The 16114-nt window shown below is 40.3% G+C and overlaps 1 protein-coding gene across 2 annotated transcripts in view; it reads right to left on the bottom strand.

The window, feature by feature from the left end:
• Positions 1 to 16114, bottom strand: part of mgat5 (alpha-1,6-mannosylglycoprotein 6-beta-N-acetylglucosaminyltransferase) — a 101500-nt gene that overhangs the window by 23794 nt on the left and 61592 nt on the right. For both annotated transcript variants that reach the window (XM_023261507.3, XM_023261508.3), the window contains exon 11: positions 11896 to 12029. In XM_023261507.3, coding sequence (XP_023117275.1) covers positions 11896 to 12029 — 134 coding nt within the window. The remainder of the gene's footprint in view (positions 1 to 11895; positions 12030 to 16114) is intronic.

Here is a 16114-nt window from a genome sequence, read left to right as displayed (position 1 = left end):
GCATCTGAGGCATTTAGGGAACATTGATAAATAGTTGCATATACTGATGCAAAGTGTTCAGGAAACACAGCGTTTCAGTAGTAAACAGAAGCAACGGGGAGTCAGAAATGACACTGAAACTTACCCCTGTTTATTACAATCCAAGAAGAGCTACCTTCTACTAACTCCATATGATTCTCATAAAAAAAGAAGATTAAATGTACGAAGCATGTATCTACATCTTTATTCCTGTTTATTGTAATTGATGTAATATGTTAAGAAATCCCGAATAGTTACACCAAAAATGTATTACATGCAGTTCTGGATGCGTCTAAATTATGCGCTGGTGCAAATAAATAGAAAACTTTAAGCGCACTAAAGCCCTGATTAGCATAAATGCTAGCAGCAAAATTGCATTTTCTTCAGGTAATACATGCAATTTTTGTAGTCATTTACATTTGGTTGTCAGAAAGTGTTGCTCACTCCTACAGATATAAAGACAGCTGGACTAACAGATCTATATAAGGCAGATGTACATGATTAAATAGTAAATAAATAGCTTAATGGACGTGCTGTAAAAATCTCCAGACAATCTGACAGACGCTTAACAAACCCCCACAAAATCCTGGGTGGTAAAATAGTAACTGGAGGTGCTTGGAGTGGAGTCAGGAAACGCTATTACACTTCGGTGCCCTGCCATGCCCCATTAGACAGAATAGTCCATAATCTATTAGAGTTTGGTGGCCGGCCAGAGCATGTTTTTGATTGCGAGACAGTAGAGGAGGTGCTACATGACTGCTGACAAGTGAGTCTCCGCCGCGTGGACGTGGGCATCATTAATCATCCGGGTGTAACAGGCTGACTGCACATGTGAGTTGCAAGCAGGAAGAAGAAATAAAAAAACACACACGGAGCAGCGATTATATCCCTGCCTGTCCTGCGGTGATGGAAACACCTGTATCCGTCTCATGCTTCATTGGGTGCAATTAAAAGCTTGTATACAGAAGCTAATGGCACTAAGGGGCATCTTAACACCATTTCCATACATTTAAACTATTGCTCAGTGAAGCATGCAGTGAAGGAAACAGGTGTCACAGTGAGGAGTGCGTATTATCCCGACATCAGGAGAGGAAATCAGATACTCACTGGTGGCTACCTCACTGTAGCCATTATAATATTTGAGTAATTATTGTGGGTTGTTTTCCTGTTGCATTTTAATGTTTGTTGTTTGCATCCTGTCTTCCGCTCATAAATCTGGATAAATCAATTACTTCTCCTGTGAATGATTACGGAAGCAAACAGTGTTGATATTCAATGAGCATTTCCTTGTTTTGCTCAATAAATTGAGAAACACTCCAGTCAGCTTAATGATTCACTTTGACTCGCACACAATTCAATCGCTATCATGGATTGAATTTCATCTTTAACGAGTGCAAAATTCAAGTATCCTTGTTTCAGAAAATGCTGCCTTTCTAGTTGTAAAATTCAACATTGCAGATCTGTGCAACAACAAAAAAAAAAAAGCAATAACACACCCTTCTGGAAATGTCTTGGGTCTAATTCAATAAAACATCTGTGACAGAAGGAGTCGATTTAATAACTGCAATAACATTTCCCACTCTCTCTCTTCAAACGTCAAATGCAGGTTTCTACCACGACACTCAGACCGGTTTAAAAACATGAAGAATTATTCTATCAGATCAGACAAACACATGAAGGTTTAATGTTCAATTCAGCTCAGCTATCCATCATAAAAGGGGGGCAAAACACATTGGTGCTGTGCATATGCCAGCTTCATATCCCTGTCAGCTCAGTGGGATTTCTTCACCGTGTCCTCTGATCCGCTGCCAAGGGCCGGCAGCTCTCCCACTCTGGACATCCTACTCATTCTCACCTTCCTCCGTGTTCCCTTCTGTCTCATGAAACGCCAGAAGGAGACGCCAATAAAGACAGACAGGTTCAGCAAGAATTATCCACCTCTGACTTGATAGGAAAGTTTATCTCGTCTACTTTTATATATCATTTTGAATTGTTATTTGTGAAATACGCAGACCAGCCATGTGCAGACGGATACACGCCAGTGTGTTTTCTACTGTATAGTGGGAAAAACGATAACGGGAGCTAAAAGACAGCCAGTCACTCTCGGCTGCCTCGCTCTGCATTTCTACTCCTCCGACTGGGTTGCCATGGAAACGGCTCTCTCAGAGGTGGTCTGGCCATTTTATTTCAGGTCTCACCATCAACGGCGCCTCTCAAACAGCAAAAATAATTACTCAGCGTCCCCGTTTCTTTAATCCCCGGCTGTTTTCACACACAGCCGTGTTCGTCCTTCAGGTCAGATGGGCGACCTGCCGCTTTGTTGTACCCCGAAGGTCGCGGCAAAATGAAAAATGGCTTAATTTCACAAGAAACAAATTTGCTGGGAATGACAATCAGAGCGTAGACAACATAGTACTGGATCCTGTGTACCTGTCTTTCTTACAAGGGATAGTGCTTAGTTTTAATAAATGATGGTTTAAAGAAGTATTAAAGAGGACAACGCACAAATAAAAGGTCCGAGTGGGGATTTGAACCATAAACCTTCCCATACGAGAGGCACAAAACTTACCTCTGCACCAACTTCCCCGCAAGACAACATTTTGAGTTTGTTTTAATGATGGTACCAACAGGTTCTCAATCAACCAAAGTCGGGGAAAAAAAATGCCTTCAACTGGATTTGAACCAAGAAGCTCCTGGATGCGAAGCACAGAACTTATCTCTGCACCATCCTTCTTACAGGGTGTAGCTCTAAGTTTTCATCAATGATGGTACAAAGAAGTATTGAGGAGGTGAAAATAGTAAAGGTACAAAGGTGGATTTGAACCAGGGACCTTCAACATGAGAGGCAGAAAACTTACCTCTGCACCACCTTTCCTACAAGGTGTTGCTCTAACTTGGCTTAAATGATGGTATCAATTAGTACTGGAGCATCCAAAGGACAAATAAAAGGTGTGAGTGGGGATTTGAACCAGGGACCTTCAACATGAGAGGCAGAAAACTTACCTCTGCACCACCTTTTCTACAAGGTGTTGCTCTAACTCGGCTTAAATGATGGTATCAATTAGTATTGGAGCATCCAAAGGACAAATAAAAGGTGTGAGAGGGGATTTGAACCATGGACCTTTAACATGAAAGGCAGAAAACTTATCTCTACACCACCTTTCCTACAAGGTGTTGCTCTAACTTGGCTTAAATGATGGTATCAATTAGTACTGGAGCATCCAAAGGACAAATAAAAGGTGTGAGAGGGAATGTGAACCAGGGACCTTTAACATGAAAGGCAGAAAACTTACCTCTACACCACCTTTCCTACAAGGTGTTGCTCTAACTTGGCTTAAATGATGGTATCAATTAGTACTGGAGCATCCAAAGGACAAATAAAAGGTGTGAGAGGGGATGTGAACCAGGGACCTTCAACATGAGAGGCAGAAAACTTACCTCTGCACCACCTTTTCTACAAGGTGTTGCTCTAACTTGGCTTAAATGATGGTATCAATTAGTACTGGAGCATCCAAAGGACAAATAAAAGGTGTGAGAGGGGATTTGAACCAGGGACCTTTAACATGAAAGGCAGAAAACTTACCTCTACACCACCTTTCCTACAAGGTGTTGCTCTAACTTGGCTTAAATGATGGTATCAATTAGTACTGGAGCATCCAAAGGACAAATAAAAGGTGTGAGAGGGGATTTGAACCAGGGACCTTCAACATGAGAGGCAGAAAACTTACCTCTGCACCACCTTTCCTACAAGGTGTTGTTCTAACTTGGCTTAAATGATGGTATCAATTAGTATTGGAGCATCCAAAGGACAAATAAAAGGTGTGAGAGGGGATTTGAACCAGGGACCTTTAACATGAAAGGCAGAGAACTTACCTCTACACCACCTTTCCTACAAGGTGTTGCTCTAACTTGGCTTAAATGATGGTATCAATTAGTACTGGAGCATCCAAAGGACAAATAAAAGGTGTGAGAGGGGATTTGAACCAGGGACCTTCAACATGAGAGGCAGAAAACTTACCTCTGCACCACCTTTTCTACAAGATGTTGCTCTAACTTGGCTTAAATGATGGTATCAATTAGTATTGGAGCATCCAAAGGACAAATAAAAGGTGTGAGAGGGGATTTGAACCAGGGACCTTTAACATGAAAGGCAGAGAACTTACCTCTACACCACCTTTCCTACAAGGTGTTGCTCTAACTTGGCTTAAATGATGGTATCAATTAGTACTGGAGCATCCAAAGGACAAATAAAAGGTGTGAGAGGGAATGTGAACCAGGGACCTTCAACATGAGAGGCAGAAAACTTACCTCTGCACCACCTTTTCTACAAGGTGTTGCTCTAACTTGGCTTAAATGATGGTATCAATTAGTATTGGAGCATCCAAAGGACAAATAAAAGGTGTGAGAGGGGATTTGAACCAGGGACCTTTAACATGAAAGGCAGAAAACTTACCTCTGCACCACCTTTCCTACAAGGTGTTGCTCTAACTTGGCTTAAATGATGGTATCAATTAGTACTGGCGCAACCAAAGGACAAATAAAAGGTGTGAGAGGGGATTTGAACCAGGGACCTTCAACATGAGAGGCATAAAATGTACCTCTGCACCACCTTTCCTACAAGGTGTTGCTCTAACTTGGCTTAAATGATGGTATCAATTAGTACTGGAGCATCCAAAGGACAAATAAAAGGTGTGAGAGGGGATGTGAACCAGGGGACCTTTAACATGAAAGGCAGAAAACTTACCTCTACACCACCTTTCCTACAAGGTGTTGCTCTAACTTGGCTTAAATGATGGTATCAATTAGTACTGGAGCATCCAAAGGACAAATAAAAGGTGTGAGAGGGGATGTGAACCAGGGACCTTCAACATGAGAGGCAGAAAACTTACCTCTGCACCACCTTTTCTACAAGGTGTTGCTCTAACTTGGCTTAAATGATGGTATCAATTAGTACTGGAGCATCCAAAGGACAAATAAAAGGTGTGAGAGGGGATGTGAACCAGGGACCTTCAACATGAGAGGCAGAAAACTTACCTCTGCACCACCTTTTCTACAAGGTGTTGCTCTAACTTGGCTTAAATGATGGTATCAATTAGTACTGGAGCATCCAAAGGACAAATAAAAGGTGTAAGAGGGGATGTGAACCAGGGACCTTCAACATGAGAGGCAGAAAATGTACCTCTGCACCACCTTTCCTACAAGGTGTTGCTCTAACTTGGCTTAAATGATGGTATCAATTAGTACTGGAGCATCCAAAGGACAAATAAAAGGTGTGAGAGGGGATGTGAACCAGGGACCTTCAACATGAGAGGCAGAAAATGTACCTCTGCACCACCTTTCCTACAAGGTGTTGCTCTAACTTGGCTTAAATGATGGTATCAATTAGTACTGGAGCATCCAAAGGACAAATAAAAGGTGTGAGAGGGGATGTGAACCAGGGACCTTTAACATGAAAGGCAGAAAACTTACCTCTACACCACCTTTCCTACAAGGTGTTGCTCTAACTTGGCTTAAATGATGGTATCAATTAGTACTGGAGCATCCAAAGGACAAATAAAAGGTGTGAGAGGGGATGTGAACCAGGGACCTTTAACATGAAAGGCAGAAAACTTACCTCTACACCACCTTTCCTACAAGGTGTTGCTCTAACTTGGCTTAAATGATGGTATCAATTAGTACTGGAGCATCCAAAGGACAAATAAAAGGTGTGAGAGGGGATTTGAACCAGGGACCTTTAACATGAAAGGCAGAAAACTTACCTCTACACCACCTTTCCTACAAGGTGTTGCTGTAACTTGGCTTAAATGATGGTATCAATTAGTACTGGCGCAACCAAAGGACAAATAAAAGGTCCAACGGGGGATTTGAACCAGGGACCTTCAACATGAGAGGCAGAAAACGTACCTCTGCACCACCTTTCCTACAAGGTGTTTCTCTAACTTGGCTTAAATGATGGTATCAATTAGTACTGGAGCATCCAAAGGACAAATAAAAGGTGTGAGAGGGGATGTGAACCAGGGACCTTTAACATGAAAGGCAGAAAACTTACCTCTGCACCACCTTTCCTACAAAGTGTTGCTCTAACTTGGCTTAAATGATGGTATCAATTAGTATTGGAGCATCCAAAGGACAAATAAAAGGTGTAAGAGGGGATGTGAACCAGGGACCTTCAACATGAGAGGCAGAAAACTTACCTCTACACCACCTTTCCTACAAGGTGTTGCTCTAACTTGGCTTAAATGATGGTATCAATTAGTACTGGAGCATCCAAAGGACAAATAAAAGGTGTGAGAGGGGATGTGAACCAGGGACCTTTAACATGAGAGGCAGAAAACTTACCTCTACACCACCTTTCCTACAAGGTGTTGCTCTAACTTGGCTTAAATGATGGTATCAATTAGTACTGGAGCATCCAAAGGACAAATAAAAGGTGTGAGAGGGGATGTGAACCAGGGACCTTCAACATGAGAGGCAGAAAACTTACCTCTGCACCACCTTTTCTACAGGGTGTTGCTCTAACTTGGCTTAAATGATGGTATCAATTAGTACTGGAGCATCCAAAGGACAAATAAAAGGTGTGAGAGGGGATTTGAACCAGGGACCTTTAACATGAAAGGCAGAAAACTTACCTCTACACCACCTTTCCTACAAGGTGTTGCTCTAACTTGGCTTAAATGATGGTATCAATTAGTACTGGCGCAACCAAAGGACAAATAAAAGGTCCAACGGGGGATTTGAACCAGGGACCTTCAACATGAGAGGCAGAAAATGTACCTCTGCACCACCTTTCCTTGACTTTGTTCTAATGATGGTACCAACAGGTTCTCAATAAGCCAAAGTACAGAAAGAGAAACAGCTGGATTTAAACAACAAGTCTCCTGGATGAGAAGCACAGAACTTATCTCTGCACTGTCTTTCTCACAAAGTTCACACTTGAGCTTCTTCTAGTGATGGTACTAAGACGTTTTGACGAGGACAAAGTACAAAAGCTGAACTTGAACCATGAAACTCCTGCACAAAGAAGCATAAGCCTTTTCTCTACACCACCACATCTCACATTTGCTCCAGCTCTAGTTTCTTCCCATCATGGTACCAGGAAGATTCTAGAGGACAAACTGCAAAATGTTTCCAAAAATTGGATTTGAACCACCAACCTCCAAAATGAAGAAGTTGTAACATTTCCACTAAATCACTGACTCAGCTGGTTGATCAATTCAACATGTCTTTGCCATGTTGCATATAAATATTTTTAAATGTATGAAATCTGCTTTAAAAAATTTAATTAACTCACTCACCACAAAAAAGACACAAAAATACAATGTGTGTGAGTGAATACAGCTACATTTTCTGTATGTTTAATAACTATTTCATTTTTTTACATTTTTTTTCTTTAGCAACATGGTCTTGCGTGAGGCTCTGAAGCCGTCTGCACACTCTTAATTAGCTCGCAGTAATTTATAATTGTAACATTTCAGCCAGACAGACCTTTCTGGCCATTAATATTTCATGATACAGGCAAGCACTTCTGACACTAATCTCCAAATGAGCGCCAGACTCATGGCCACATGTCCTCTCCAGAGAAGGTTGTAATAAGCAGGCACTTTTTTTTGGAACACCCCCTCTGTAAGATCCTAGCATGTGATTTTTTTTTTTTTTTTGGCTCATTAAATCTCTACAGGGCTTGAAAAAGGCCATGTTTGTCCAGTGCCGCCACAAGATTTCTGATTGTTCCAACATGGCAAATACGCACACTCAAGGTTTTATCCATTCAGTTTTCAAAATAATTGAAAATAGCTCCAATCCTGCAATTTGCTGTGATGGAAATCAGATTTTTGATTGTGGCTTGCTCTGTAAAAACAACAAAGAAACCATTTTTTTGCATTTTATCTGGCAGATTAGGAAATCTAATGACGACCAGCCACATGGACCACATTCATGTCTGCTGTTGTTGATTCTAAGAGGTTTGACGTTGCACACTAAACTCAAACAAACACCTCTCTGAAAATCTACGACACTTTTATGCATAAAAGCCACAAACTTCATAAGAAAGAGAAGAAAAACTTGGTCTAATTTTGTCACCGCCAAAAGAAATTAAATAACGAGAAACCCATGTGCCCAACAAAGCATCGGATGTTCATCAGAAACATTTTTTCTTCTGACATGCGGCTGCAGTGGTGTTGATAAAAACAAGAAAACCTGAGAAATGTGTGTGAATAGGAGCGAGTACGTGTGGCCGGGTGATTACTCAGTCTGCTTCACACGCTGATTCACTTCATACACCTGTAGGATGAATGAGAGCGCTGCACCTTTGCATACTGATCAGGCAGAGAGTGGGCCTTTCAATAGGCTGTATTCTTCTTGATGTGGTTGAGTCTATTACCTGACTCAGCCACATTAACCCCTTGAGAGAGAAAAAAAAAGCCAGAGCAGGACACGTTTTTTTAGACTGGTGCACATATTTCCAATAATCTTTCTGCATTATTCTTCTTTTACAGCTCAATAAAACAAAAGCATGTGATAAGACTTATCTGTTTTAGATGCAAAAATGCATTATGCTGCTTGTAAATCAAGTGAAATTAAATCATAATTTAATAAAAATCAAGAGGCTGTACATGAAGCTTTGGGTCTCTGAGGAAATGTTTAAAGGGGATGTGAAAATGGAAGCAGACTTGTTGCCATTTCCTTCTAAAAAGTTTGCCTCATGAGGGCTTAAAAAGGTTTCAAACAGCACTAAATGTCCTTTACTAATAACTGATCAATAGTTTCATGATCATGTGTGGCTTGTCTAACCAATAACATTTAAACAAACTAGGACTTAACTCAGTAAATGAACAAAGGCATAGAGGAAAAAGAATATAGTTGGAGACTGAAAAGACATTTAATTCCATCTTTAGATAATTTATTTCATAACCTGAATATAATTCCACTGTGGATTTTACTTCTATGCGAGAAATTATTATGTAAGTTTTTGTCATAGGTCCCTCTTTATACTTTAAATATATCATTTTGAGATGGAACCTCTCAAGTGCAGAGAAAGAGATGGAAGAACGGCACAATTCAAACGGACAGGGGAGGGAAACGGAGAAAGCCAGTCGGCTCCTTATCAGTCAGCCCCAAAATGGCCCTTTAATTAAAAGCAGGAGGTAATGAACACTCTCGGGAGTCTGATTAGCAGCTAATGCCCCTTGCTGTGAGCTGATGGGCTCCCCCGTCTGCCCTTTTTGAAGCTACACTGAATGGCAGACTACTGTGAGAGCTCTGAGTCAGTAGTAGAAGCCATAAACCACAGCAGCTCATCAGCTACCTCTGGATTATGAAGCTACAACACTTTGGGATTTAGAGTCTTATGATGTGGCTCTGAAATGAGACTGTGTAAGTAGCTTTGATGAATATGTTTTAGGAAGACCTGAACTATTTTTCTGATATTATTTTAACATTTGTGGGTGTTTTGCGTCAGGGCAAATCAAATCAGCATCTTGTGAACTATTGCCGTGTTTCTGTGCAAGTCTCAAGCAAATTTAAGCAAACTTGTACAATGTCTCAAATTTTTTTCAATAACCAACGCTTCCATGACTCTGCTTTGGAGCAATTAACTAGGCTGTCTATTGTATTCAGAAGGTGGTGCTGTAGCTACGTTACATGGCTATAATGAACAGTAGAAGAAGCTAAAAACAAAACCAGTTGCTAGCCAACTGCTAAAAAACCCTACAGAAGAACAATAGATTAATAAACCTTTGTCTATCTGCAAGAAGAAAATGCAAACAAGTCTTTAATAACTGTTTTCAGTCAAGAAAGTTGTAATTATTCCATCACGTTTCATGCTACTCGGGAATAAAGAAAACTAATTAAGTGGAAACAGTTGATCAGTCATGTCAGTTAAATGTTTGCTACATCAGAACTCATTCAGGAATGGTGTTTCCATCCTCCACTATTCCACTATTTTCCATTTTTGCCACTAATGTGATACTTTAAAACGCTGCTAAGTGAGTCAGCTAGTAACATCTGTTGTGACCAAGTGCATCTGAAAACTATTTAGCAAGCCAGTGGGGGAAACTATGCTCAATAACACCTTTTTGTAAAGCACTTTTCATGCAAAGATTGATTCTGATGTGCTTTGCAGACTAGATTAAAAACAAAGGTTAGAAAGAGAAAATTTTAATGTATTCATACTGCGTGTAATTGTGTGTTTTAAAATATGCAATACAAATTAAGTTTTACTACCAAAATAAATATGAAAAGACAAAAAAGTCAAGTAATGGGAAAAAATGGCTGAAATACTACACTAGCTTCTGGATAAATGGTTAAAACAAACAGCCAAAGTTTTATTTAAACACTGCAGGGGGGAACATTAGGCAGCTGTCTGGATATTCTGAGCATCAAACACTTAATTTCCTGAATTTTGGTGATTTTTTTTTTTTTAATATACCAATTTGTGCCTTTTCAGCATCAATTTATGGTGAAAATATCATGTATCTGTGAAGCAAAACACAAAAAAATGAGGTACTATGACAAAATGTAACAGCAGTTTTTCAGAAAAAAATATTTTGCTTCTTTGTTTTTACTGTGGGGAGAAATAGGTATGTTGTAAATAATGAAGGGAATGTTTACCCTCCATCCCGCCTCAAATCTTTGCCTATGATCAAAAGTAATGGTTGTATAGATGCAACAGCTAGTATTATGGTTGAAATAGTTAGCTAAATGCAATACATGGATAAAAGAAATAAATAAATGGCTCCTGTACAGTTAGATGTCAAGGATAGAAAAGTATTAGATAGAAGTACTAATGCAATTCATAAAACTGACATAAAAAGTAGCTCACTTGTATGATAACATCACTGCTTTATATGAAGCTTTGGTAAAGTGAACACATTTGAAATATAATAGGTGGATAGAGGAATATTTTAAAATCTAACCAAATCCGTACAAAAGATTGTAAGTTCTGATGCCATTGCTGCTCTAAAACACAACTACATAATCTCTCGTATGCTAAAAATGCACTAAAACGCCATCATTAGCCAGTCAACCGTGTGGAGATGAGTTGGTGAAGCTAATGAAGTCAAGCAAAGTCTGACGCAACAGTATTTGCAAGATGAGATCATTAGCGAGAAGGGTTGGGCTGCTTATTCATTTCATCTTCAACACACAGCCTGCTGCAGATATGTTATATGAAGACTTCTATTATTATTCCATCAAGTTACTTTAGACGTGGAGCGACCCACTCAAAAACATACATGGTGTCAGCTGAAAGCTCATCAAGGCGCGGGCTGTAATCCAACCATCCATGGCAAACCAAACAATGTGCAAATCTGTGCGAGTCTCTACGTCATTTTTGTCTAGGTTACAGTAATCCCTTGGTCTCCGTGCTGCAGTGTGAGCATGCATTTGAATATATTAAAAACTCCACGGAGAGGGCGATAAGCTGAATTTGAGCTCCTAAACCAGACTGTTATTAAGTTTCCTGTGAAAGTTTTACCCAAGGTTGTTCAAAGAGTTTCACTGCGCAGCTCCCAGAGGTCTGAAAATGGGTTATCCTTGGTGCAGTGGTGTTCTCCGGCATGCCGAGTGAAGTATGTCACTTTCATCTTCAGAAGGAATACGTACATTTATGTCGATGTGTCCATTTGTATATGTCAGAACGTGTAAGCGTTTGAAAATGTGAGAGTATGCAGGTGCATATATGCATAATGTGGGCTGATCTTCAGAAACTAGAGCTGCTACTTATCTTCAAGCACAGTGGAATGCAATGAATGTTACAAACTAAATACGCTCAATAATAAAATATGCTCATGTTTAATGCTTTAAAAGTCCTTCGAAATGTATGTCTCAGCTGGTTTATAACATTTCAAATGCATTTGAGTGCATTTAAGATCACACTACCTTCCAGAAGTTGTCGACTTTTCCGTACACCAGCGATTGGTTCTGCCTTTTGATGTCGTCAATGTGCTTGATGTCGCTGGCGTTGAGGTGCTGCTCCACAACAAAACCCAAGAAACTGTTGTCAGGGGTGTGAGCTGCAGGAGAAAGACAAAAAAACCAGCAGGTATTTAAAGGTGGGTAACAGCAAGAAAACAGGGAAGAAAAGAAAGAGGGAAGAGAAAGAAACAAAGATAGAGGTAAGAGAAAGAGAGGGAAAGATTGAGAGAAAGAAAGAAAGTAAGAAAGAAACAAAGAAACAAAGAAAAAGAAATAAAGGCACAAAATAGATAGATAGATAGATAGATAGATAGATAGATAGATAGATAGATAGATAGATAGATAGAAAACCATGAGATTTTAACAAAAGGTTAGAAAAAAGTCAGTGATTGTTTCTTTGAAATAAAATGATAAATGACTTCAATTTTGTTTTATGCATCATAGAGACCAAAATAAAAAATGCGCCAAATAAATCTTACACACACGTCTGCTTTTCAGAGCTTGAACAGATCACAATTCCAAAGCGAAGCAGAAACGGTTGCACAAAACAACCCATCGAGGACTCAGTTTCTTTTTTTTTTGTCCCTTTCATTCCTTATTGTGCGGCGATGACTGGTTACTATGGGAACCGCGAGCTGAACAGGTCAAGTGCAGAACCCAGAGCTGGCAGCGTTTAACTCACAACCATCTGCTTGTAAAACAAATGCGAAGACAAGGGTTTGGAGCGTGGACAGAAGAGACGTCGTCAAAAACAAAAGCGCTTAATGATGTAATTCAGAATGAAAAATGGAGGAAGTACAAGCAGATGCTGCCATCACCTCTGGAAGCGAATGGAACAGGCTGTGCCATGAGGGGGGAGTTTTAGTTGTGGTCTATGCTGGAGCCCAAGGGAGCTGCTGTGGTCAGAGCTCGTTTTTACCACAACCTTATTACCACGGAGGCAAATTGAGGTCAGTCAGTCATTCAGGGGAGATGGAATTCGCTCCAGTATAGTAAATAAAGGGTTCAGTGAGATCATTTCAGCGAAGAATCTCAACACAGAAGCTGCAAATTCTGCTACCTGCCAGCACTTAGACAAGTCAGATGACAAATATCCACTGGGCTTGAAGCTTTTACGTAACACAAAAGGACTAATCATGATATTTAAAAACAGTCATGACTTAGCTGCTATAGATAACAATGACATAATGTCAAAGTTGTACTTTTTTTTCAGGGTGTTGGCTGGAATGTGACACTTTGTCCCATTCGAAAAAAGCCAGTGTTTGCTCACTCAATCTCTCCGACGCAGTTCACATATTGGCTCTGGCTAAATACCTTTAGGCAAACATAAAAAAGAAACATGGAGCAGGAAATGTGTTATGCAGAGCAAATGAGCCCAGCAACAGTCCAAGCAATTACTGAACAATGACAAAAATGTGCAGTCTCATTTTTCCCCGAATGATTGGAAAAGGCCACAAACAGAGGGGTTTCTACAACACCCTGACTTTACATAATTCATCCCGCAGTCACAGAAATGGAAGTATATTTCATGACTCCATTACACTAGTGAATTGTTTTTTGGGTGGATATTTATCACAGGTTGCTTCACACTAAACACTTTCCTTTGTTTAGATTTTCTCCAGGCAAAGTGTCACTCGGTGAGAGTGTAAAGCCATCAAAAGCTTCATAATACATGCGATCAATGGCTCAAATCGTAATCAATCACATTCAGATCTTCAGAAACACACAGAGGAACACTCTACCCAGTGAAAACTGGTAGCTCGCTCTCGGTTCTGTGCGTGGGAGAGCAAAGGAATGTGGGAGTACCTGTTATGAAGATATCACTAGATCTGTGTGAGGTGTCTGTGTAGGCAGCAGCCCAGCGCAACAACTTGAAATACCTATAAATGCTATCTCAGGCCGGCTGACAAATACTGATACTGATTACTACACTCATGATCGCTGTTTTCAACAAGTACTAAGGTGATAATGAGCCAAAAATACAGTGTGGACAGTAGGGTCTGGTATTCTGGGAGCTGAAAATGAGGATATTTTGCCCTCCGCTGCCTTGTTGACCTTTTTATGCGTCTCTTTGTGAGTCTCTGAACATTATCTCTGGATTTCCCCTTTAATCCCCTTCAGCCAGCCAATTGTGTGCTTGCACTGAAAAGAAACAGAGGATTGAGGGATGATGACAAAATGAAAATGGAGGGACGACTGATTTGGGCATGACATAAAGAGACACCAGACTAGTATTTTTGCTTTCACATGGAAAAAGTATGTTTTTGAATTAGTAAGAGGTTACACAGTAGAGTTCAGTGTCTTCTTTAGCAATTAGCTCATTTTAGCAAGCATTTATATCGTCATACATTTTGCTTGGACGTGATGTCTCTAATTGTTATGCTATATTAGAAAATGCTAATTCATAAATAAATACAAATATTCCAGTACAACACAGAGAGGGTTTCTGACGGCAGAGAGGCAGACTTGGTCCTTGGTATTAGGAAGTGGCAGCACTAACACTCGTGCACCAAACTAACTGTGTAAACAGGACAGGCTGTTAATTAGTGTTCAGCCCTCTTGATGCATTTGGCAACAGATGCCTCTTCTCCCACAAGAGCCGCCACTCAAAATGTCACTCAACTTGCCACAGCTTCATTCGCTATTAGCTAACAAACAGCCAGGGAGAACAGCGTCGCCGGAGAAGCAGCTGCTTTGTCGCTCTCGACAAACTCGCGAGCAAGGAAGACCGGACTCGCTCTGCTAGACTGGGAGTCGATACTGGTGCAATCTGGTTGGACTGAGACGGGGAAGGAGGGTGAAGAGGTGTCAGGGATACTCTGACAGGCAAGATGTGTTCTGGCAGCGGCAGGGATGCTTTAGGATATTTGTTTGTCCAGTTTAGAAGCAGTAAAATCAGAAATAAAAGCTGACTATACATCGCTATACAAAGGCACCTCCTATCTGAATTGGCCCGAAGGGTGAACATAAAGAAGTCGCACCTGTAACGTTTGCACACATGCACCTCAGAGATTTTAACTGTTGAGCATTTCAGGCTAAATATACGAGCACGAGGAGAAGTGAAGTTTGATCGTTCGATTTGTTCTGGACTTAACAGGTGAAGGATCTGGGTATAGATTGCAGAACGAAGCATTTCTCTCCCAGAATATTCTTTGAAATCTTGCAATGCCCTCCAGCACTATGCACAAGTATAAGTCAATATGCTTTTTACATCTTAAATGGATCATCTGATCAGAGTAATTGTGGAAAATGTGGGTCCATCTCTGTGTTTGGCTTTTGATATGTTAGCTACCTGTTATGAAACACGCAGAAAGACACTGCATTGCCCACATTTAGTGAATATTAATAAAATATTAAAGACCCTTTCTGGTAAAAATCAAGTTTTTACCTTGTTATCATATCCATGTGCTGTTTTCTATATGTGAAGGGTTGCATAGTGAGCAAAATAAGCCACATCTGCACATTATGTATTAATGACAACCTCAAAAACACAGATTCAGAGTTGTAGGATTTCAAATGCAAATTCAGGAGCCAATCCTGTCAGACTCCCTGTATCATTCTTCATCTTTGGAATTGGTTTCTGTGTCAATTATATTTGACTGAATGACTATAATATTATGACTTGACATTGCTACATGGGAATTTAATCAATGACCAGAGAGGGACAATTTCATTTTCAGTAAAAAAAAAAAATCACGCAGTGCATGTAATGAAGCCATATTATGTTTGCACGGCATTTCTGGACTCCAGCGTCAAAGCATTTCTGCACCACTTCTTATGTATTAAACCACTGTAATCAATCAAAGCAAGCATTTGAAAAGGCTTGAAATGATACAGGGTACGATCCCAGCAGGAAGTGCTTAATTACGCTACAATAGGTGTCAAATGGTATTTCTGTTGGTAATCCTACCGATGATACTTTGAGGAATTAATTTTTCCGCATTTTCTAGTGTTGTATGAGTGTTATCAATGATTGGACAGCATGCACAGAAGGCTTGTTGGAGAGACACAGTCAGAGACCGCACAGTGCTGGTCTATTGATCCCTCACAGATAGAAAGAAAAGAAAAACTTAAGTGAAAGGGTGTGCCAGCAACGTTATCAATCACAGCTTTACAGGCACTATCAGCCTGGCAGATCTCAGGGTCAATTACGCAGTTGGCAATGCTTCAAAGATAAATACTA

The sequence above is a fragment of the Amphiprion ocellaris genome, chromosome 24 (genome assembly GCF_022539595.1).
Source record: "Amphiprion ocellaris isolate individual 3 ecotype Okinawa chromosome 24, ASM2253959v1, whole genome shotgun sequence".
NCBI classification, from domain to species: Eukaryota; Metazoa; Chordata; class Actinopteri; family Pomacentridae; genus Amphiprion; species Amphiprion ocellaris.
This window is presented reverse-complemented; position numbering and strand designations above follow the sequence as displayed.